The sequence below is a fragment of the Centropristis striata genome, chromosome 13 (genome assembly GCF_030273125.1).
Source record: "Centropristis striata isolate RG_2023a ecotype Rhode Island chromosome 13, C.striata_1.0, whole genome shotgun sequence".
NCBI lineage: Eukaryota > Metazoa > Chordata > Actinopteri > Perciformes > Serranidae > Centropristis > Centropristis striata.
Window position 1 is genome coordinate 18,890,186 of NC_081529.1, and position 23,071 is coordinate 18,913,256.

A 23,071-nucleotide genomic window follows, 5' to 3' on the forward strand; every position below is an offset into this window, starting at 1 on the left:
AAGACGTCCAAAACATAAAAGAAAATCCTCCTGATTGGACTAGAGCAGCAAAACTGCAACATTTCAGCTGTTGTCCCAAAATTAAAACTCTATTAAAATCTGCTAAAGTACAAAAAAAGTACATAGAAGGTTATAATTAAAGTATTTATGATCTGTTACTGTAAGTCACACAACAAGATTAAGTAAGAAGTAAGATAACCCATCATCTTGTGATAAAAAGTGTCGGGGAATGTGGGTACAACAAAAGTAATATTGACTTCTTTCAGCTTAAGATGTTTGTGTTTAACTCTGTAATCCACAAACACATTCCTATAATGGGCCAATCAGAGCAGAGTATCGAGCTAACGATACTAACAGTACATCACAAGCTCACAGTCATTGTTGTGATTTTTAGGATTAGCAGGCAAATGAGTTCGACAAGCATCTCCGTCTTGCTTGCACAAAGGGAAAGAGAGCAGAAATCAATGGGCTGTGTTTACAGGGTACACAGCCGACTGTAACACTGCACGTTATGTTACACACAGCCAAGCAGTAAAAACAGACGAGCTGCTTGGCAGCACTCAGCCTGGCCGGCCTCGTGCTAAAAGCAGGCAGAGACAGCAGTGACACACGGGCCAAGAGCAGTTACTGGCACCGCGCTCCAGTCTGAGACGAGAGAAAAGTGGGACAGATTTTAAAAATATTTGTCCAGAGAACATGAAGGAGGGGAGAGAGGGGAACCCTGACGTGATTTATCCTCAAACACTTGAGCAGCAAAAGAAACATCAATCTAAGAGCCTGTTTGGACCTGGTGTTAACATGCATCCTTGGCAGAGGAGGAATAAATATTTAGATCCTTCACTTCAGAAAAAGTACTAATACAACACTGTGAAATGACTCCACTACAAGTAAAAGTCCTGCATTCAAAACCTCACTGAAGTAAAAGTACAAAAGTATCAGCATCAGAATGTACTTAAAGTATCAAAAGTAAAAGTTCTTGTATATTTTCCAAATGTATTATTAAATTATGATTATTGATGCATTTATGTTTGCATGTATGCATTTTATTGCTTTTTGCATTTGTGTTTAAACTTGTAATATACTGTTATGTGATTTCATTTATATAAATGCATAATCATTTAAATCTTGACCTGAAAAGTAACTAAATGTAGTACTATTGTAGTAAAAAGTACAATATTTGCCTCTCAAATGTAGTTGAGTAGAAGTATAAAGTTACATGAATGTAAATAAGGCATTTTTTTTTCTCTCAGTAGTTTCTGTGACATGAGAAATACAGCAGCAGCTACCCATGTTGAGTGCGTTCACATATATGATCAAATCACCAGGACGCGTGTTAACAGCAGGCCTGATCAGGGCCTGGTGTGCAGACAGGATCTTTCTGTGAAAATAATGAGACAAGATACTCACGTAAGAAGTACTCAGATGGGTCTGCTTCGTAATCTGTTTCCTCTGGAAAGTGGTCTATCTGTTTACACATCCCTTTGAAGTTTCCTGTTGGGAAAAACAGAAACAGAGTTCAGACAAGAAGACGCCAACGAGACAAACAGCTGATCTGCAAAACCTTTTCACAAAACGCTTCTGTAATCGTCGGCACGGAGAGTGTGAGAGCAGTTCATAGAGGAGGCTTTTCTCTGGTCATGGCTCTCACACAGACCAGAAGATGCTCTTCAGAAAGCAGACCAGGCCTCTCTGGCAGCAGGTGGCGGCTTGTAAACAAGAGCAGCGCAGCTGGTGCGACCTGGAGCCGCTCCAACTGCTGTGCAAAGGGAACCTCATCTCTTAATGCTCGTTCATTTGGCTGACACCTCGCCGTCCAGCCACACTGTCCATCCAGGAAGCAGCACGCCGGTTTCCCTCCCCTTCCCACTTCCTCCTGTCTGCTCGCCTCTATTTGCAGCCTCTCAGTGGAGGTTTGGCATTGATGAGGTCACTCAAGGTGGCGTGGCGGGGGAGGCGCCCATAAGGCAGCCATTACGGCGACCTGCTGCTGCAGCGAGGAGGCAGATGCCGGGGCGTTTGATTGGACCAGATTAGCGTTTCATTAACTTCTTCATCTCCTCTCCCTCCAGTGTCCCTCTAATTAGCTGAACAGGTGTTGGTTACCATGGTGCCAGGTGTTGCAGAGGAGGTTTTGGCAGTGAGGCATGATGGGCACAGCGGGGTGCGGTTATTACTCTGTGAACGGCCCACATGCAGCGGAGTGAGAGGGACCCCCCGGTGGTGACCACTCAGACATTAGAGAGAGTGTCACCTGGAAAGAGAGAGCCATCAAAGCATCCTCGCTCTGCCCTCCCACCAGCCTGCAGTATCTGAGCCCAGGCTACCTGCGGGCTGGCAGCCGCCGCCGTCTGTTCAGAGACTCGGCTCAGGACGGATGGATTTAGATGTTTGTTTTGATTGTCTCAATGTCATTTGGAGAGTTTCCAAACAAATGTGGCGCAAATTTCAACACAATTTCTGGCAAATCAGTAAAACAAAATCATAATGTGTTTCCATCCACTCCTTCTGTTAGAACTATGAAACTTTTTAACGATGGAAAACATGAAGGAAATATAACATTTTAATCTGTTTCATGTGCTAATTTGAAGATTAGAGACTTTTCATCGCTTCACACATATATTTTCACTTTCAACTGCACTTTATTGCATTTATTTTATCAATGCACCAACTTTTCTACCATAGCCAAACTTTAAAGTATCCACTCATGTTCTTAAACATAAAAAAAGGTGAATAGAAACAAACATGTTGACAAAATTTCATTAGTGGCGAGTGTGGGAACCTCTGCATGAAAGCCACTAATCCTCCACAACGTCATTTGGCAAGTTTGCATCCAAATTGGTGCCAAATTGTATTACGTTTCCAGGAAATAAGTAAAAGAAAACGAGAGGTAAGGTCCACGACTGTTGGATGAACCTTTGGCAACCATTGGGTTACAGACTCCTCATGGCTCCACAAAGCTGTGTTGTTTTTGAATTTACAGTTTCCTAGCTGTACACGTGTATAAATACAGGTAGATTGAAACACATCACTACAACATATTTATAGTAATGAGAAATGAGAATTAGTAAAAGAAAACAAGCTGTAGTGTCCACTACTGTTTGAAGAATTGTCAAACCTCAAACAATGTAAAAATCAGATGGAAAACAGATGTAAAGAAACATTTGTACAACATTTTTTGTGGTGAGTGTGGGAACATGAAAAGCCCATTAAACCTTAATGAACACAATCTAATGTACCTACTGTGTGTGTATATGTCTCTGTGTGTGCACTTCTTTCTCCCACTGTCTTTATCTCTGGCCCATAATCAAAAAACACTTAAAGATTTTCATCAACAGGTTATGTGGCAATTAGGACAAGAGAGAGGGAGAGATAAAGACCAAGGAAAGCAGGGAGAAAGGCAATGTAACGGGCCGGGGGAGGAGAGATGAATATAGGAAGGGCAGGGAACAGAACAGAGAGGTTTTGAAGGACAGAGAGGGAAGATGGAGTGGGAGGTGGAATACATCAAGTTTGAGTGTCACAGTTTAGGCCTCAGTAATTGCTGAGCCATGAAAAAGCCCTCCAGAGTTTAACGGACCTGCACAATTTTCAACTTGATGCTCTGATATAAAGCTCCTCTTTCAGAGGCAGACTGCAAGATTAGAGAATTGGGCTGGTTCCAATCAGCTGGAAGGTGATCTCTGTTAACTAGCGCGCTAGCATAAAGCTCAAAGTAATCCTCAGAAGCTTTGGTTGGAGATGCTCGGCAGCTAACTGTAGCACGTCGGCTTAAAGATGTGAGCTGGTGCATACTGTAGGTGTAACCCCGCCACCTCCTGCAACTACTCCCCCAGGCTGCTGCTGGAAATAACAATACGTTCCTCTTCAACTTGCCTGCTTAAATAAGCCCTAAATAAGTTGTATTTCCAGGAGAGGAGAACCCACTTCTGCCGCCTCTCAGAGCACATTTCACTGAAAGATGACTTGTGTTTACATACGACTACATTGCACGCTCCCAGTGGAGCTGTCTGAGCAAACTAGCAGCAGCAGCAGCCCACAGAGCACCGTGTGTGTGTCTTAACAACGTTATCAAGTGGGTGTAAGATTTGGTTTGCAGCTGGCCGTCCCATCCGCAGTTGTGCGATTTGTAATAGCAGCTGTGGAGAGTGGCCTATTGGGGGAACCACTTCAATTAGCGTGCTGAAAGATTTATGTGACACTTAACCGCTCCAAACGGTCCTTTTCTTGTAAGACATGTAAACTCAGCAGGCTGGTAAATGTTTTATAATGGCATTTTCATTTCTGAGACCTCCCCACGTGAGTGTGAGCGCGGGGCCGAGGCGTGGATCGAGCCGGCTGGCCATTAAGAGCTTTGGCAGGGGGACCGCTGCTGAACGGAGAGGTGTTACTGGAGGCTCAGGTGTGTTAACGGGTCAACTCACTTAAAGAGAAACACCTGTATCCACTGAGCAACACTTAGACTTTTAGCGCTGCAGCACGAAAAAGGCTCTCTGTGTTTAAAGTCACATGGAAACTGGGTCTCGCTTTTGCTGTTTCACATTTAGCTGACAGAAAGTGGAGGCAGGGGCAGGAGAGCAGCATTTAAAAGTGCTTTAAACATCCCAAATGTTTCGTTAAATGTTAAATTACAGACACAAGAATCAGGCTGCGGGATCTGAGGGCTGACACCAAAACAAGACTAAAGAGTTTACAACCGTGCTAGTGACACAGCTGTCTCTGGAGCTAAATCAGTATGTTAGCATGCTGATTTAGGTAGTTTACTGGTCTGTATAGTTGGGAACTTGACCTGATGATGGTGCTAGTTGAAAGATCAGAGAATCATGAAAGCTCTGCTTCATCTCTGAAGTTATCTTTGGTTGACATCTGCTGCATGTCTCATAGTGAATGTGTGAACTAAGTACTAACTACATTAAGTATTAACTAAGTCACAAGGATTCATTCTCTGACCAGCATCCATACAAAGTTTCATGTGAAGAATACTGAGAATAAAGTATTTCAGTTTTGACCAAAGTGGAAATCTCTGAGCCCATTGACTATTGGTCTGACAATGATTAAGCCTCTGAGGAAAATATTTCTGTGGAACCGGTGGATATTCTGATAACTGATATCTATCCCAAGATTTCCTCTTTTGTTCTCTGATCGACCCAATCAACACGTTTTTTTAAGGTGTTTTAGATCTAGGTGACATTTCTGCTCATCTCTACAAACCGATACATACATTTGAGTGCAGATACATTTTTTAAAAAGCTAATAAAAAATTATATCTTAGTCCCTGGATTGTATTTTGGCCAGTGTGTTTCTGCATATAGCCAACGCCATCTCAAATGTGCCTGGTCCATACTACTCACACTACAAACAGAACACTTCTGATACCAAAATCTTTAATGTTTAAAAAGTAATTGAAGTGCAATCATTGTGTTTTTCTTGTTGATAACATATACCAACATTCACCCATTCCCACAGACATTTTTCATTAATGTCAGAGGCTGCAGGTGTAAAGGAGCTGGGATCGAACCAGAAACCTTCTGATTGTTAGATGACTGCTCTGCCTCCTGAGCCATGCCGCACCAAAGTGTAAATCATAGAATTGCTCTTTTTTACAAAATGCCTGAGAGCAAAAAGTGAAATTCAGCTCAGTAGGAAAGAAATTTAGTCAGGATTTAATTTTAAAATACAAGTGGGCAAAAGTTTTGTAAATTTTTTTGGCATTTAATTCTCTAAAGACAGATATTGTGACATGAAGAATGAACTAACAAGGTGGAAACATGTTTTTCCCGATTTTAAGGGCAGTGAGTCAAGATTATTTGTGTAGCTTTTAATCTGTGTGTGAGTCTCAGAGGGCTTCAGATAATTTAACACAACAAATGAAAAATGAAACCCTCCAAACTCAAAACCAGAGAATGAGGTTTTGGGATTGTGTTGAAATCCAGACGGTAACCGAAGCCCCGCTTGCCTCGGTATAAATCAAGCGGTAATCATCTGTCGAGCCGTCATTAAAAGGGGGGAGCAGGTTATCTGAGATCTCCTGCTGAGATCACCAAACCCCCTCGGACCCTGTGCCGGAGTCGGGTGATGTGTGTTCGAGGGGAGGGAGGGGAGGTTTGTCCAGACGCGCTCCATCAGACCAGTCACCGCTGGCCACCGTGCCCCCCTATAGTGGGAATGAGCTATGGGCTAACCCCGTGCCCCCTGCGTCCCCTCCCGTCCTCTGCAGCCATAAAGCACTTCATTACCACAGAGCCCGGAGAGACAGAGAAGCACTCAAGAGTGGAGTGCAGTGAGAGGAGGGGGTTGTTGTGGAAAAGAGAAGAGGGGGGTGGGTGGATGTAGATTTATCGTTGCCCACCGTAGCGAGGCTGTGGGTCTGCTCCTGAGGGACCCGGAGGTTTATCGGTCAGAATGGAGCCCATTTTCAGCCCCCCGCTGGCAAGACCACGAGGAGAAGCTATTCCTGGTGCTGGTGACGTCACTGTGTTGCTCTTTATTCATGTGTGTATTTTTTAAAAGCAGCTTTCCCTGGGCTGATGTTCACGTATAGGTGCAGGGTTTTGGACCCACTCCATCTCAATGTGGACGCTTTCCAAGGTTTAGGTGTTGGCTGGTTAAAAGAAGTCTGTGATGCAGTTCATAAGGTTTTTCTAATGCTATTGATACCAGAAGCTCAGTTATTAGACAGGAACAGGAAAAAAGCTCTATTTTTTTCTTAGAGAGGGAAGTTTCTGGAATACTGCAAGATTAAAAGCAACTTCAGCCCATTTCTCCCTCCTTTACTCTCACCATAGGTAGTCATCAAAGTGTGATGCTAAAGCTTTTTGTAAATTACGTATTTTTCCAATTATCATTTGTGCAACAGCAAACCTTTGGCGAGAGAGAGGCTCAAATTTCCCACTATGTTGTGAGCTTTTTAACATCATTTTATTAACCATTAACCTGTTAGTAAGACATGGTTACAGCCCTATCTCTCTCACTCTCCTGATGCTGTTGCCATCAGAATTTAAGTACTTTAGTACATCAGTTTAAATACATTCATAATTGTAATCAAAGGTAAACTCATCTGTAACCATGTCAAACAGTCGACCCTTCGTCACGACCCTTGAATGCGGCTCCAAACACAAGCACAAGGCTCTGCTCCACAGACTCAAGCAGTTGCTTCAGATTTTCTAAATTTTTAAGCTGGAGATGACTTGAAAATTTAGCACTAAATGTGTTGAACAAAGACAACAACTTACTATGAGACATAACTGAGCATTATATATACACCTTCATATACTCATGTCATAATGTTGTAAACCCTTATACACTTTAATAATTTAAACAGATTTTTGAGACAGTGCTGAGCTGCATCACAAATTAATCTTCAGGTTCTAGCTTTCAGATGATGGACAACACTTTTATGTGACATGTACTGTTGACCTGCTATCTCCCCATAAAAAATCCACTGCCCCCAACTCCAAATACCTATAAAAGGTCAGGGTGAAGAGGTCGGGTTTGTGGATGGGCACATGAAGCTGAATTTACAGCAAACACAATGTAGGTTTTGATTTAGTTCTGCATTGGATTTAACCTGTTAACAGCATCTGTACAGCACTAGATGGATGTTTTCCACCTGCCAAGGAAATATGAAAAGACTAGACCGGAAGTCACAAGGAATAAATCCAAGTAAACTCAGACTTTTTATTTAACTGTGGCTTTTTATATGCAACAATTTCCCATGAAAATAAAGTCAAACATAAGCAGAGATTCATGACAAATTATTTAATATAATTGGATGCACTGAGCTGTCACAACCTTACGACTGCTTCTTCAAATCGTTGCTGTTGCCATTGTTACTTTTGCTGCCTGTGTCTATCAGATGCAGCACACTCTATCATACCCACAGTCCTTTCTCTCCTAATTGTTTTCATCCCACTGTTCATATCTGCAGGTGAGAAAAGTAGCAGAACCGGACGAGTCCTTCCTGCACGCCCGAGGAGAGAGACATCCTGGTCGGGCCCGCCCACACACCAAACCCTTTACCAGCGATCAAACATGATCACAGCTGCCACAGCGCTGCAGACAGAGACAAAGGTTTGATGAGACACAAACACGGAGGAGGTGCATGATGGGAAGGGGCGGGTGGAGTGAGGGGGGGTCAGAAGGACTCTTGACTGAGTAGGAGGTGCCGTTTAAAAAGAGTTCGAGAGAGAGAGATTCAAGCCCACTTCTGATTCGTTAGTGGGCGGCATTCTCAAAAACTTTCCAGGCAGCCGCCGAGTGCGTCAGCATCCAGAAACCCCCCCTCCCCTACATCCTCCTCCTCCTCCTCCCACCTCCATCCTCAGTCCCTACGGCAGCCGTGGGACTGAGCACAGCATGCAGCATTAGTCAGCTGCTGCTACAGTACGGCGGTCTGCGAGCTTGCTCCGCAGCAGCAACCTGCAGTCAGGTGTGCCCGCGTCCTTTCGGGTCAAACACATAAGGGGGATTATAGCAGTGAGCAGCCAATGGAAAGAGATATATTGCACACACGGGTCATTTAACTGCACAAATGAACACAAATGGCCTCCTCAGGTCTGGTGTTGCAGCACTCTCGTGTGCATGCATGTAAAGGTATGTGGAATAAATCCCCTGTGGATGGAAAGGTAATGGGTTCACGCATGTTACACGCTGACATCTTCTCGCCCCTAATGAACAGCCGCCCTAGCAGCAGTGACAAGAGCCCTAATCGCCTTATTCATCTTCATAATCACACCTTATTCATCCTTATAATCACTATATTCATCTTGGTAATGACCCCGCTAAGGCAGGGAGGCCCGTGCGCTCCGTCTCCCCCTCTCCCGTCACACACAACACAGATGTAGCATCTCCGCCTCTGAAAACATGCTTTTTTCATGTCAGCGCTGCAGTTCCGAGATGCTGTGTGAAGACTTAAAGACACAGTGAAATGACAGTCGGAGCATCTTTAGTTTAAGTAATGTGACGTGTTGCAGAGTGAAACAGAATATGCAGACAGGCTGTAATTTCGGGCGGCATCCGATCAAATCGTTAGTCATTTGAAGACACTCTTTAAACCTTTATGAAGGCCTGTTTGCCTCCAATCACACCTCCCCCACCAGGAGGCACGAATAAATAAATTCCAGTCATTTAGACACAGCCATTCCCTTTTAGAAATGTAAACAAAGTAAACCGACATCCAGACACACCTGACCTCCAGCCCATGATATCATGAGATATCATAGTCCATCACTGCGTAACTTTTTGTCTGCACCAGAAGTGAGAAGCTTGTGATCACCTACAATATTTGACCACTTTATATGTTACATGCAGCTTGAAGGATTGACAGTTTGAGGAATATAAGAGCCTTTCTTCCATGTCGGTCTGACAAAACGTTGAGTTATATTTACATAAATTAGATCAGTTCTCCTGCGCAGCTCTGGGATCAGCTAGTCAAAGACGTTGTCAAACATGGCTACAGAAGTTAATCCATATTCATAAATCAGCTTACAGACCAACAAAATGTAAATCAGGAAAAGTATGCATATGTTAAGTAAAAAATGCAAATTATCTTAATAACTTAGTTACAATCTCTTTCACTTTGGTGTGTTTTTGGATCTCACTTCCATTATTACTCATTTTTTTACTCAATTTTCATTGTCCGTAGTCGTTGCTCTTTTCTTTGTTTGTTCAGCCATAATAACCAAAACAATTGCAATGCTAGCAGAGGCCGGAAAAAACAGTACACCACTTCACACACAATTGAGTTTCAGAGTCAGTTAGCTATTTACGTTAGCTTTGCCTACCCTCTCTGGTGGACGAACCACTGCTGGGTAATGGGAAATGGTCTCTAACTGAGCACCGTTGTTGTCATTTTTCCCAGAAATGTCGCTACACCCAGTTCATAATACTGTAAATGTAGAACTTTCATCAGTGGGAGAGTCGATCACCACTGTGTTACCTCATTCAACATTAGCTAGTGGCTTAACAAACATTTTATCATCCATATCAATAAAACTCACCAACACTCTCTTCTAAAGTTACTTTTCAAGCTTTAAAGTTTTAATCCCTGGTGTTTAATAACATCAGGATTGAGAGGAGCGAATACTGTAAAGTTTTTTTAAACTGAACTATCCACGACCCCTCATATCGCCCACTGAACCGCAACATTTGACCTGCGATGGTCTAAGACCTGAGGGAAATGGTTAAAGGCCGATTAAAAACTGAAAAATTACTATTTTTTTGTTATTTCTGTTACTTCACTTCATCTCTCTATACGACAAGAGGGGTTAGCTGGTTTCTCCAGATCATATTTGATTGGACATGATTTATGTATTTATGTATACGCCCACAAGTGCAATATGAGTCATGAACAATGTTTCAGTTTTACAGGAAGATAAGGGAGATGGATTGAGATATATAAAAAAAGAAAAAAAAGGAGGAGCAGCAGAATTAAAGCAGGTGCAAGGTGTAAAGCGCCTGAGATCTTGGCTTTGAATCTACAAAGAGTGTTTTTCTATAACATTAAATATTCATAACTAAAATAACCAACAATAAACTAAACTAAACAATAAAAACACACCTTTAGGTATTATTTATTAAGAGTTTAAGACTAAAAACGGTGCTGTTATTTCACTTTAATGCTACAAAATGCAAACCTGAGAGCAGGAGGAATACAGTATTAGCAGCTCTGCAAATAGAGATGCATCTTGCCGGCTGTGGAGAAGTTGGCAGGTATGTAACACAGCAGCTGTAGCTGTAGGTGATGTGGGAGGCAGACTAATGGAGGCAGCGAGGTGCCGTCAGGTTTCGGCTCGTTGGAGGATGACTGACAGATGTTAGACAGTCATTTGACCTCCCACGGCTCGGCTCTGAGCGCTTTCCCAACAAAGCCGCTCCTCTCTGCCCTGAACGCCGCCGTGTCCACACACCGATACCACATCTGCGTCAGCGTGAGAGCTGCCTCAGTGCTCCGTGGGTCTGTTTACTCCTGAGATGATGTGTTGATGGAGAGGGAATAAGAAGGGAGGAGGAGATCGCCTGTGATCCACCACCAAAGGAGCAGCGAACCTGCAGGGAGGCCTGAAACCTCTCCGTCATATTCGTTTCACCCCGCTGCTTTCCTGACTCCTCTCTTCAAACCACTCTTTATTTATAGCCTCCTGTTTTTATACTGTATCAGGGCTTTTCTACTAAAGGAACTTAATGTGTAGCTATTGTTTCCTCTGTATTTCAGCCAGTTTCTGAACCTAAACTGCTCCGAAGGTGCAACTAAATACAATACAAAGTCTCAGGGGGAAGAAATGCCACAGTTAATTTGCAACACGGCAGTTAACAATGTGTGAGGAATGAGAGGGATTTTAAGATACAGTTAATATTCTGAATCATAATTCTGCTGCTTTGTTATTTATTTAAGAGACTCTCCTCCAAGTAAAAACCACTGAACTGCACTTGACCTCAAGATCACAAGTTATTTATGACATTATCTCAAGATAACTATCTAGGTATTTAAGTTTTTATTTATAAAGGACGCAGGTAACATGTTTAATACTTACTGTGAATATAATTTAGTCTTATTTCCATATATGTATTTTGTATAAACTCTTGTCAACGCATTTTTTGAATACCATGGTCACAGAGGAAGGCTTCAACAAGTCCATCACTGTCAGCTCAATCTTGGCTGTTTTGACCATGAATATGTTAGTGTCCTTATTTCTGATAAACATTATAAGTAATAAAAGGAATTCTCGGCTTCCGTAGCATTTAACAGTGGAAACAAGTTCAGGGAAGCTCCGGCTTACAAGTTATAAAATGTCTGTTTTTCAGCCCCAGTTCTAAACCATTGCTCCGGTCTTGCCTTTGATTCCTCTATGCTTCTCTACAAGGTGTCAGTACTTTATAAGCAAAGACAAGATGAGCAGCATCACCCTCAGCTCCTGTCAGAAGAAGTGGGACGTTCTGAGTGTCTCCGTCGAGACGTGTGGGAAACACTGGGACGTGCGAGGTCACGGAGCAGGGCAGGAAGCGCGATGAAAGGGCAGGATGAGACTTCGCAGATCCAGGAACAGGGAACCAGTGAGTCATTGGTGTCACAGCCGAATGTGTCACAGCCTTCTGGTCAGATGGAGCCAGAGCTGTCCAGTTCTCAGAAGAGTCCCTCAGAGAGAGGCATTCCCAGAACGCAGGCCAAGTAAACACCTCATGCTAATAACAGCCACTGCAGAAGCAACACCTCACCTACGCCCATCACAATCATGTAATCAGCTCCACGGGAGGAAACTGCTCTGCATCTATTTGTGAGCCTGCACTTTAGAAACATGTACGGCCTCTTTTGAAAACAGCTGCTTGACATCAAGCAGCTCAGAGAGGAGGAATCCACCAGTAAAATCACCTGCCTCACTGTTTATTTGGCTGTTCCATCTCTGGAGCACGGCTGTGTCCAAACCACGTCTCGAGGCAGCACGAACACACGCACACTCAGTTGAACAATGCAGCAAGATGGATGCAGTGTTGCTGCAGGCGAAGTAAAATGAGTCAAAGAGGAATTGACTCCAGTTTAAGAAAATTGCCCGACTTCGTCAAGAGAAAGACAATCAGCAAGAGGAAAGTGAGTAAGAGCTGAGAAACGGAGCTGAACTTCTCCATGTTAGAATGTTTGTTCACAGCAACAGTGACCAACAACATTCAGCGCTGCTTCCTGTCTGCCAAACCTGCTGTAACATTATGAAGATTCAGCGTCAGAATAAAAATTAGGATGCAAAGACAGAGTTTGAGCTCGTCGTCTACACTGATTCACCCACACGGTGATGTCAACTGCAATCACAAATTCTAATGTGGCCGCAGAGACGTCACTTAAAACAAATAGTCTGTTGTTCTGCTACAGTCTGCTGCTGTGTCATCACATCAAATTTCCAGACAGATTTGAGTCAAAACTCAAATGTTGCAAATAATTAATTAACAAGAAATTTGTATTTTGACAGAATATTGAAAACTGCACAAAGGAAGAGCTGAGCACTTTAATATCTGTTTATTTCTCACAAGCAATCTCGTTATTGTGATATAAGTTATTGCATGTTGTATATTTTCCTCACATGATGCTGTACAAATTCTAAGTCGTAGCAGCTGTTATATAATATTATATTCAATTTCTGAATCAGATTTGTTGCCTTAGTTAAGGGAATGTTGGAAGTGATCTAAGGCCACTGTTTTGGAAGATTGTACCATATTTGTAGGATAATAATGATGGTCAACTTTCATCCCAGACAGCCTGAAATCTCACAGTGTAGAGCGGCCTTTAGGTTTTTTTTATATATTTATATATATTTTTTATATATAGGTTTTTTTAAATTTAAATTCTTTGTTAATAATGCAGACAGTGTATGAGAATGGAAGCTGCCAAAATACATTACCAAGTCAATAAATGTGCAATAAATAATATTTAAAATAAACATAGGAATAAATTAATTAATTTAAGTTTGTTTTAATTTGCTTCTTTATTTATTGACCTTGGACTTTCCATTTATTTATTTGCCTATTTTTTTATTTTTTTAATATATAATTTTGTTTCGCATTTATCTTTGTTTTTAAATATATTAATTTAAAAATGTATTTATTTATTACCGCCCCATTTATTTACAAAAACATATTCATTTCTGTTTTATTTTTTATTTTATTATAACACATTTCTGCATGAATTTCTTTTTCAGAATGCCTACATTCATTTTAAAAAATGTTCTTGTACATTTAATGGCAATTAATTTGTCTATCAAGTAATTTATTTGCTGCTGTTGTCCTGCATAGAAAGAAAGGGAAAGCTGGGGCTCACCACATGAACCCAAATTAGTTTCTTATCCTTTGGCTCATTTCAGATCACATTAATGCAGCTCTAAATAAACACCTCAACTTCCACTTAAGAGCTACATTTACACATTTTCTGTGTCGATCACCTTCTGAAATGAACTTAAAACCAGGAATCTGACATATGCTGCAGTCTGAATTGTGCATTCTGCTGCTCAGACTCTATTTGAAACAGTTCAGCCTCAGCCCCAACAAATTAGATCTGGAGTTGTGGGTTTAGTTTGCTGTGAGGTGGAACAGCGAGAGCACGTAAGGACACCGACTACAGGAGACGTTATAAATAAATAAATGTTTACATGCATCCTCGGTTCAGGATGTAGCATGCGAGGAAAAACTCTCAGAAGGTTGTTGTATTTCAAGTTCGGGCCTACGTCAGCTTTCTGAACAAACCCTTCATCCTCCTCACCAACAAAACACTCAATCAATATGTTTATTCCTCACTTCCTTCAGGTGAAGCTAATCAGATAGCTGTTGTCAAACTTAGTGTTGCATAGAAACAAGGGTGATGTAATGTTTCATGCGAGCAGGAGAACAAAGCGTCCTTTAAACTTTCTCACCTCGGGTTTAAATCCACAGCCTGGAAAACATCACACCGCATTCAGCTCACTTTAATAAACTGGCAGCAGCTCTGAGGTGGATTGTTTGCCTCTCTGCGCAGCCGATGATGAAGTTGTAGCTGATGCTCATTCACTGTGATGAAATCCTAAATGATTTGACCCCGGCTGCCGGCCTTTTCCTGTGATTTACATCACACTCCCTGGAAGTGAGCTCATGATATCAGTGTGAAATCTGCACAGTGAGCATGGTGGGACGCTTCCTGGGTGTCATAAATTCCCTCTTAAAACAGCTGCACATTGATCTTCTGAAACGTGCAGCAGTCTTATTTAAATCAACCGGATTCCCAAACGCCGTTAATAACAGCGGGAACACTTGAGGACAGATCTTAAAGGGAGGGGAGTGGGGGGGACTGGATTATAACTATTACTGTAATATGATGATAAAGAGAGCTGCAGGAATACAGCAGAAAAAAAAAACTATTTTTACATGAGTATTGGCATATAATTTACCACTTTTTGCTGCTGCTGTACTTATTCCTACTGGTACTGTACATGGTAATAATTCAGAATCTGTCAGAAGTTCACATTTTACCTCTGAGATATAGTAGAGTAGAAGTATAAAGTTTAATACTTAAGTAAAGTACATGAACCTTTAATTTGAAAGGTACTTGAGTTAAGTAGAGAGGGTGTCATTACCTGTGGATTGAAGACCTGAAATGGGAGTCACGTTTAATCAGGCAAATATTATATTTTAGAACCTAATATTCATTGGCAGTGCCTTCTCAGACTTCTCTGCTGTTTTCTTTTGTTTCAAAGGCTGCAGCTGAGTCACTTTTAAGGCTAAAGAGAAGATATCATGTGAAACTAGAAGATCTGATGAATCCATCGGTACCATGTCATGACGGGAACTGGGTCGAATAACACTTCAAAGTTAATAAACGGGCATGGTGACTTTCAAAGCAGACCTCTAGATCAGAACACACCCCTTTCAACTAATTGCCCAATTGCACAGCCTTAAGAGCGTGCATATCACGAATGCTGGGTCTTGTTGGTTTTCTGAGATTCTACTGCACCTACTGGTACCTTGTTTGCCATGTAGCAATAAAAATATACTAAAAACCTGGATTAATCTGGTTAGTCACATTGGAGTGCTATTAATTTGAACACTACTGTACATGCCCGCTATATGCTGTTTAAGACAGAAACAAAACATTTATCTCATGCATTTTATATTTTCGCCTATTGTATGTGAATATTTTTGCATACTGGGGTCCCTAAACAGTCAGAGTTGCAGCAGTGTGATTTGAATTAATCGGGTATGACTGCAAAGCTGAGACTCTCTTGACCTTGCTGTATAAAATGAGCTGCTGTGACTTCTAGGATAATCACAGCCTCGTGAAACTTTACAGCCACAAACTAGAGACCTAGAGCATTCAGAGGAGGCATGGCTTTCATATGTACAGTATATTGACAACAAGGGGGTTTCTCAGCAGTTTTCCAGAACAGAAGTGCTCACCATCCTATCAACCAAAATACAAAAATCTCTCTTTTGTGAAACCAAATCACAGAGTGGATTTTTCTTGCTGTTCCTCAAGGTCTTGTTGTATTAATATTGGGTATATGATAAGGTATTTTTTCACATTCATGATGTGCATTTCATCATTTTAACAAATATATTAGCTGACGCACAGACCTGTCAATTCTGGCCTTTTTTTCCTGAAAAATAATGAGCAAAATATCAGTTTCATCACATTATTTGTGCTTTCCCCAGTAATGTTTACAGATTCAGGTACATCCCCAGTACTGGGTAAATCCCACCACCACATCCATATATTTAATATAACTCTTTGCCCTGTTTGTTAGTATATTATCCAGCATATTATCATGTTGTGTAATCTCTTAACGAAATGATCAGGACTGCAGGGCTGAAGTGCAGGCTGACTCACTCTTGTGTTTGCAGGGCGTTGGGGGTCCTGATCGCCCTCCCAGCCTGTTAAATGCACTTCAACGCTGCTCTCAGCCACACACACACACACACACACACACACACACACACACACACACACACACACACACACACACACACACACATCAACACACACACACACACACACACACACACACACACACACACACACACACTACCCAAATATGCTGTGTATTCAGCCACCCGCCTACTCTTCCCTTCTCCATCTCACACTGGCATGAAAACCACCACATGCACACACAAGTTTTCTCTTTAGCTGTATACTATTTATAAAGAAAAATCCATCTCTTTCTTTTGTTCTGTGTGTTGTAGTGTTTGTACATCATCATCCAATACTTGCAATAATATCTCTAAAGTACTGCAGACCTGTGCTGTTAACTCTTTGTTCAGGTTAGATCACAAACAGGCTGATGTTGGCCTTTTGTTACATAACAGTCATTATTATCTGCCTCTAATATCACAGATATCATCACTTCCGGTGGCGCTGCTCAGCACCAAACCGGGCTCCAGTGCTTTTATTCATTCATTCATTATGCTGAACTGCTTTCCAAACTGGAACGCTCGTTGCATGTGGACTGCAGGTTTCTGGTTCTGTCCCGAAAACAAAAGTTTGTTGAACACTTCGTGGCCATTGTGCCAAAAAACACTCATTGTGGAGTTTTCTTGCTCTTAATATAATGCCTTTTGGATGCAAAAGTGATCATTTAAACCCAAACCACGATCTTTCTCAAACCCTAACCAAGTTATTTTTGTGCCTAAACCTAACCATTACTTAACCACAGAATTGTCACACCATGAAAAATACTTCTCAGTTCTGGCTAAATGAACAATAAACTTTTTATTTTATTTTATTTTTTTACAAGGAAGTGGCAGAGTCCTTTTTGCATGTGGATATCTCTTTGTACGCATCTATCCCCAAAGATTTTTAGGTGTGCATCAGCTTTTATAGATTTAAAACTTGCAGTCCACAAAAATGTCGCTAAAATTACTTTAATTTGTTACAAATATTTGCACTTTTATATAGAATTTAGGATGTGATTTGGTTGAAGTTAACATCTTTAAAATTGTATTCACTTTGCAGAAAGTGCAGCTGAATAATCTGAGTTTCTGTGCATGTGGATTTCACGCTGGACTGGAAACACTCACAGCTATGATAGAGTACAGTGTAGTATTGTAATACTCAATGCTCTGCCAACAGTGGAGTATCAGGTTGTACCTACAGAGCATCCATAGCCAAGTCAGTCCACCTGATACATCATTTCTGTTGATAATTTCTCTACCCAACGTCAGAGTTAGATAACACAGTTCCGTCGCTGCTTTAAAAGAATAAAAATGTACATATCAAAGCAAAAGGAAGGTCAGGAAGCTCCTCTTGTGTTCAGAAGAGATGACAACGGCTGGAAATGCATCAATCCATCCTGAATATTAGAGCTATAATCATATTCTGTGAGAGGGGGAGTGAGAGATACTTTTTACAGTTGGCTACATTTACAGTGATTATGATTCAATCCTATGTTCATATGTCACTCTTTCTTTGCAGTGAAAACAGGATGTTTTGTGTTCCATCTCTCGCTAATAACACATGGAACGATAAGTCATCATCATAATCCGGAGAAAGGCTCAGTTACACCACATCTGAGGTCCAGCCGCCCGCTGCCAGCTCCTTGAGAGATGTGGAGATAAATCCTAACTGTGATCAACCGTCTTATGCAAGATTTCTTAAAGTTCAAGAATGAGCTCTTGGTCCTTTTATGGGCTCAGGGGTGGAGGAAGAACACAAATCTGTTAGTCACAACAAGTTCACACACAGCGGGGAGGATTTAAGTGCCAGTGACTGTTTCCTTATTCACTCATAACATCGTTTACTGCAGCATCAAAGCTTCGTCTGATCGAACAGCACTCCACCTACTGACCTGAAGGTGCTGTGAGAAACTTAACTTCAGTAAAAGTAGAAGTACCACCATGTAGAAATACTATAAAGTAATAATCAAGATTGACTGATGAGCTGTTTCCTCTCTGACATGAAAGAACAATTCTAAGTTTCCCAATTGAATCTAATTCCTGAAGACTTCTCTCCATTTTCTCTCATGGGTGACTGATTAGCAACCTCTTTTTATGTTGTTTTTTCTCTCAGGCAATCTCTCCTTCTACTGCCATCTTCTGACCAGAGTACGTTCATGCAGCTTTGTTTATTCGCTCTAAACCAGTTGGTGGAAACGTCTCTAATTCATGTTTTCTTTAATTTCATTTCAAAATTTCATTTCAAATTTGCTTAGACTTTAATGGAAACAAGGCTACAGTTAAGCTGCCCACACATGATCAGCCACCTGATGCAGATGTTATCAGACAGATTTCAACAAAACAGCCTAAATAAGACAATAACTTGCATGTGCGACGTGTTTCTGCTTTGCACTTCATACGTTTCTGTCAAATAATGATTCAAACTGAGGTTTCACTCGATTTAAATAATTCCATCAGCGTCCTCTTGTTCCTGAAAACTGCAGACCTCAGCAGCACTTGAGCAGTTTAGTAGATAAGGTTATTGAGGAGAGATAACAAAGTCTTAGCACAAAGACAAACGCACCGAGAGGCATCACAGCCAAACTCAGAGCAGCACTTTCCAATAAAGGTGACGTGAGGTGATGATGAAGATGATGGCGGAGCTTCAGGGCAGCTGAGGGGGGAAATCAGGCCGTGAGAGTCACTAATGCTGGTTTACTGTAAACACAATATCTCAGGCCCACATTACAAATCTTGTGCCGTCTTGGATACTATTGGATGTCTCAAGTGGAAACATTACTCAGTTTACAAATTCACATGATTCCTAGGGCTTCGGACAGCCTGATCAATACTTGTGATCGTGAACCTCTCTCTCTCCCCTAGCCAGAGAGTCTGATGTCATCAGAACGTGCAGCCTGGAGCGGCACGCTGACTTCATCCAAGGATATTTGAGCTTTTCCACCAAAGCCGAGCTCAATTTTAAAAGCAGAGAGATAACGGTTAGGAATCAAAAATTGCACGCTCACACTGTCAAAGTCACCTTTCCCATTGCTGCCAATTACAGTAAGTTCTCTGAGGTGCAATACAGTAAGTCAGCGCTGCATCATACATCAGCAGAAGGGACAAATTCTCTGCACTGTGAGACAGCTGCTTTATGCCTGGGATTACAAATTGAATTGTGCGAGGCAGTATAATATATCTAAACACTAAAATACAGAGTTAGTCACTTTTACTTCATGAAGTCTTTTAAAATATAGTTTTAATAGTTTTAAAATATGCCAAACGCTGTGTCGTAAGGAGGAAAACAGAAATAAAAAGCGACTGCTGAGAATCCAAAACTGAGCATCTTCATAGAAAAGATGTCTTTTGCCTGTGTTGTATGAAGGACCAAAAAGGACAAATCCTTCATACCAGGCCTGATAAATCATTATTAACATGCCTGAGTAGCAAAATGTATCATGTATTGAAGTTTTGGCCAGATTGTCCCGTTTGTCCACTTAATCTGAGACATCAAAATGATCTGTGCGTCCTTTGTGACATAAACAAACTAAATAAATAGCAGATTTTTTTGTACTAGCAGGACTATTTCTGCTGTGAACATAAGTATGAGCACGGCAGATGAATATATTCTAACCTTGAATAGTTCAAAAGTAAAGCCAGCTGGATCGTCTTTATCAGGTTAATTTTTGGAAATATTTGATTTACAGAAGAAGAAAAAAAGTTTCCCATAAAGTTTTTTTGCGCTGCATAGGACAGCTGTAGGTGGAAAGGAGAGGGGAGAGAGAGATGGAGTGACATGCAACCAGCCAGTTTATTCGCCATTCATGACAACTGCATTTTTATACAGCTCACTTGTTTTAAATTACACTGAGCTTTAAATTTCTGCATAATTAAGAATCCTCTGTCTGCTTTATTTGCAATATAGGCTCATTATTTTAACCCCGCTGCTTTCCCCTGACTTTAAACACGTAGTTCTGTTTCAAAACATCAACAATGTGTTTACAACAACAACCAGTCACATTTTGTTTCTTACGCACCACGCAGCATATGGTTTTAAAAAAAGGGACTGCTACACCTTCTGGCAGGTACAGCAAGTTGTTTTCAGATCATTCAATGTCATAACATTTCACTTCAAGCTTCTTTAGGTTAAGGCACCCAAACTGCTGTAAGGTTTAGAAAATACAAATTACATGGTTAGATTTAGTTAAAAACATTGTGGTTTGGACCTTAAAATGAGTTATAAATTAATATGAGTTATAATTTATACATTCCTTTTTCAGTGTTGTGCAGTTTAGGCACCAAAATGGGCCATAGTTTAGTTCTGTTTAGGTTTCAAAACTATTTCTCTAAGGTTAGGGCAAATGATTGCTTAAAAAGTAAAATCATTGGATGTAAATGCAAATAGTTAAGTAGTTACGAGGACAAGGTTAACACTGAAGATAACTGCTGATAAATACTGATCCAGTAGTGTCATAATGACAGATTCAGCTGAGAAATCATAAGAATGTTCATGAAAAAATGTAGAAGTGTTGGTTGGACGGCCCAGGATGAGTCCCAGAAAATGTCCCTATTTTCAAATCCCAGTGTTGATGGTATGGCTAACAAATAAACCCACATTATGTTTCCAAAAGTAAACTTCCACAGTGGAAACTCTCCTGCAGTTTGTTGTACCTTTAATACCCCCCAAACTCCAGTTTGTTTAAACACTGCAATAGGTGTGTTGAAACTAAAGCAACATTCCTCTTATAGTCAGTGTGTGTGTGTGTGTGTGTGTGTGTGTGGTCCCCAAATCCCCAAATTCTTAGCGTCTCGAGAAATCGCTTTTAATACCTTTCTGTAGCGCTCTAAACGCCCCGCTCTCTGGCGCCCCCACACGCCCCCCACCACCTCCTCCTTTGGACTGCCCAAGGCAGAATGATTAATTTGTGGCTATTGATTTCTCTTCCTGAGCTGAAAGTATGTGAGGGAGAGGGAGGGAGAGAGGGTGAGGTAGCGTGAGAGAGGGTCAGAGAAGCAAAAGGGGTGAGGAGGGAGAGACTTGGAGAGGAGTGGTGGTGGTGGTGTGGGGGGGATACATCCAGTATTCAGTGTAGTGCTTCTCTGCAGTTCTTTTTTTCTAATCTTTAATGTAGGAAAAAAAAAGCCAATGGTTGCAGTCTGGATGCGTCAAACCACCTCCCCTCAGTCTCTCTCTTTCTCTCTCTCTCTCTCTCTCTCTCCTCCCTCTCTCTCTCTCCCTCGCTCTCTCGCTCTCTCGGTGGCGATTGGCAATTCACTGAGTGTCCACATGTCATCTCTTGCCCTGCTGCAGCGGCGAGCAGCGCGGCATGCTGGGAGGAGGAAGGGAGGATGAAAAAGGAGGGGGGGAGTTTAAGGGGAAGGCAGCAAAAGAGGGAGGGCAGGCAAGATGGCTAGATGGATGGAGGCATGTATTCATCCATTTCCCTGTTTCATTACATCTATGTAAATGCTGCTGTGTGTGTGTGTGTGTGTGTGTGTGTGTGTGTGTGTGTGCTCACCCCGCCTCCCCTCCTATTAGACAAGCGTTGTCTTGAACACAGTTTTTCTTCCCCGACAATTCTTCACTGCCTCTTTTCATTCCTCCTCCCATCCTTCCCTGTGTCTTTCTCTTCAGTTAAATCCCCATGTAGCTGCTGAGGAAATTTAATATCATGGCCTCCGAAATAAAAAAAAATAAAAAAGAAGGAGAAGGGAATGGAAGGGGGGGTCGGGTTAGAGGAGATGAGAAGCCGTGTGATCGGCACTTAATTCTATTGGGTAATCATTTTAATTAAGCCTGTATGTGGTTAGCAGTGACGAGCCCGTCTCTCTGCGTACTACAAGCACATTTCTGACAGGATGACGTTTGGAGAAGAGTATGACCTACATTTGCTGTTGGAGAATCACACTCGCATTCACAGAAGAGCTCGTCTGACTCCATATAGTTAATGAGAGGAATGAAGTACGCACAGCGATCAGCAAATGTCCATTTTGTCAAGTGACCTTTCAAGGGCATACATTTATATATAAATATATTTATATATATATATATATATATATATATACAGCATGCAGCAGCGGCTGATGAAATGAATATGCAGTGTGAATCAAAGGGGCGTAAAAAACAAAGAAAATCTTCTAGATGAAAAATTTTAATAAACAAGGTCACTGTTAGTATTTACTTCTGCTTCATTTTACACGATCACCAATTACACTATAGCCTACAGTCCAAGTACAAGATATAGACCGATCATTCTTTTATTATGGACTGAAAAATCCATGGAAAGGATCCATAAAACAGCGCTTTCTGACAGCTACAGTGTTTTATCAAACCTGCGCTGAATGATGAAAGCGAGAAAATCCATGAAACACACCGACAGTCCATCTTCTTCCACAGGTTGTAAGTGATGTTGTCTTAGTGTTGGAAAAGTGTGTTGTGAAATATGGCACTGAAAAGATACTGTGGGATGTGAGTGTGGAGGCTGGGAGTACCTTAATCTCAGATAATTTTCTCTGCACATATTTATGTAACAGCAGGACGAGCACAGGTGTAATTGATAGCATGAATCATGGCTGCATTCCATTTAGCTGAGCCACCTCCAGGATCCTGATAGTGTGTATGATTGCATGAGCACCTAATATGAAACACAGCCATGATTCATATTATTAGTTAAAGCTCTTCTTTTCACCTCAAGAA

The 23,071-nt window shown here is 41.5% G+C and overlaps 1 protein-coding gene across 1 annotated transcript in view; it reads right to left on the reverse strand.

Annotated features, from left to right (window-relative positions):
* The window catches only part of cacng2a (calcium channel, voltage-dependent, gamma subunit 2a), a 72,591-nt gene that overhangs the window by 27,407 nt on the left and 22,113 nt on the right, over positions 1-23,071 (reverse strand). The window contains exon 2 of the mRNA XM_059347946.1: positions 1,408-1,491. Coding sequence (XP_059203929.1) covers positions 1,408-1,491 — 84 coding nt within the window. The remainder of the gene's footprint in view (positions 1-1,407; positions 1,492-23,071) is intronic.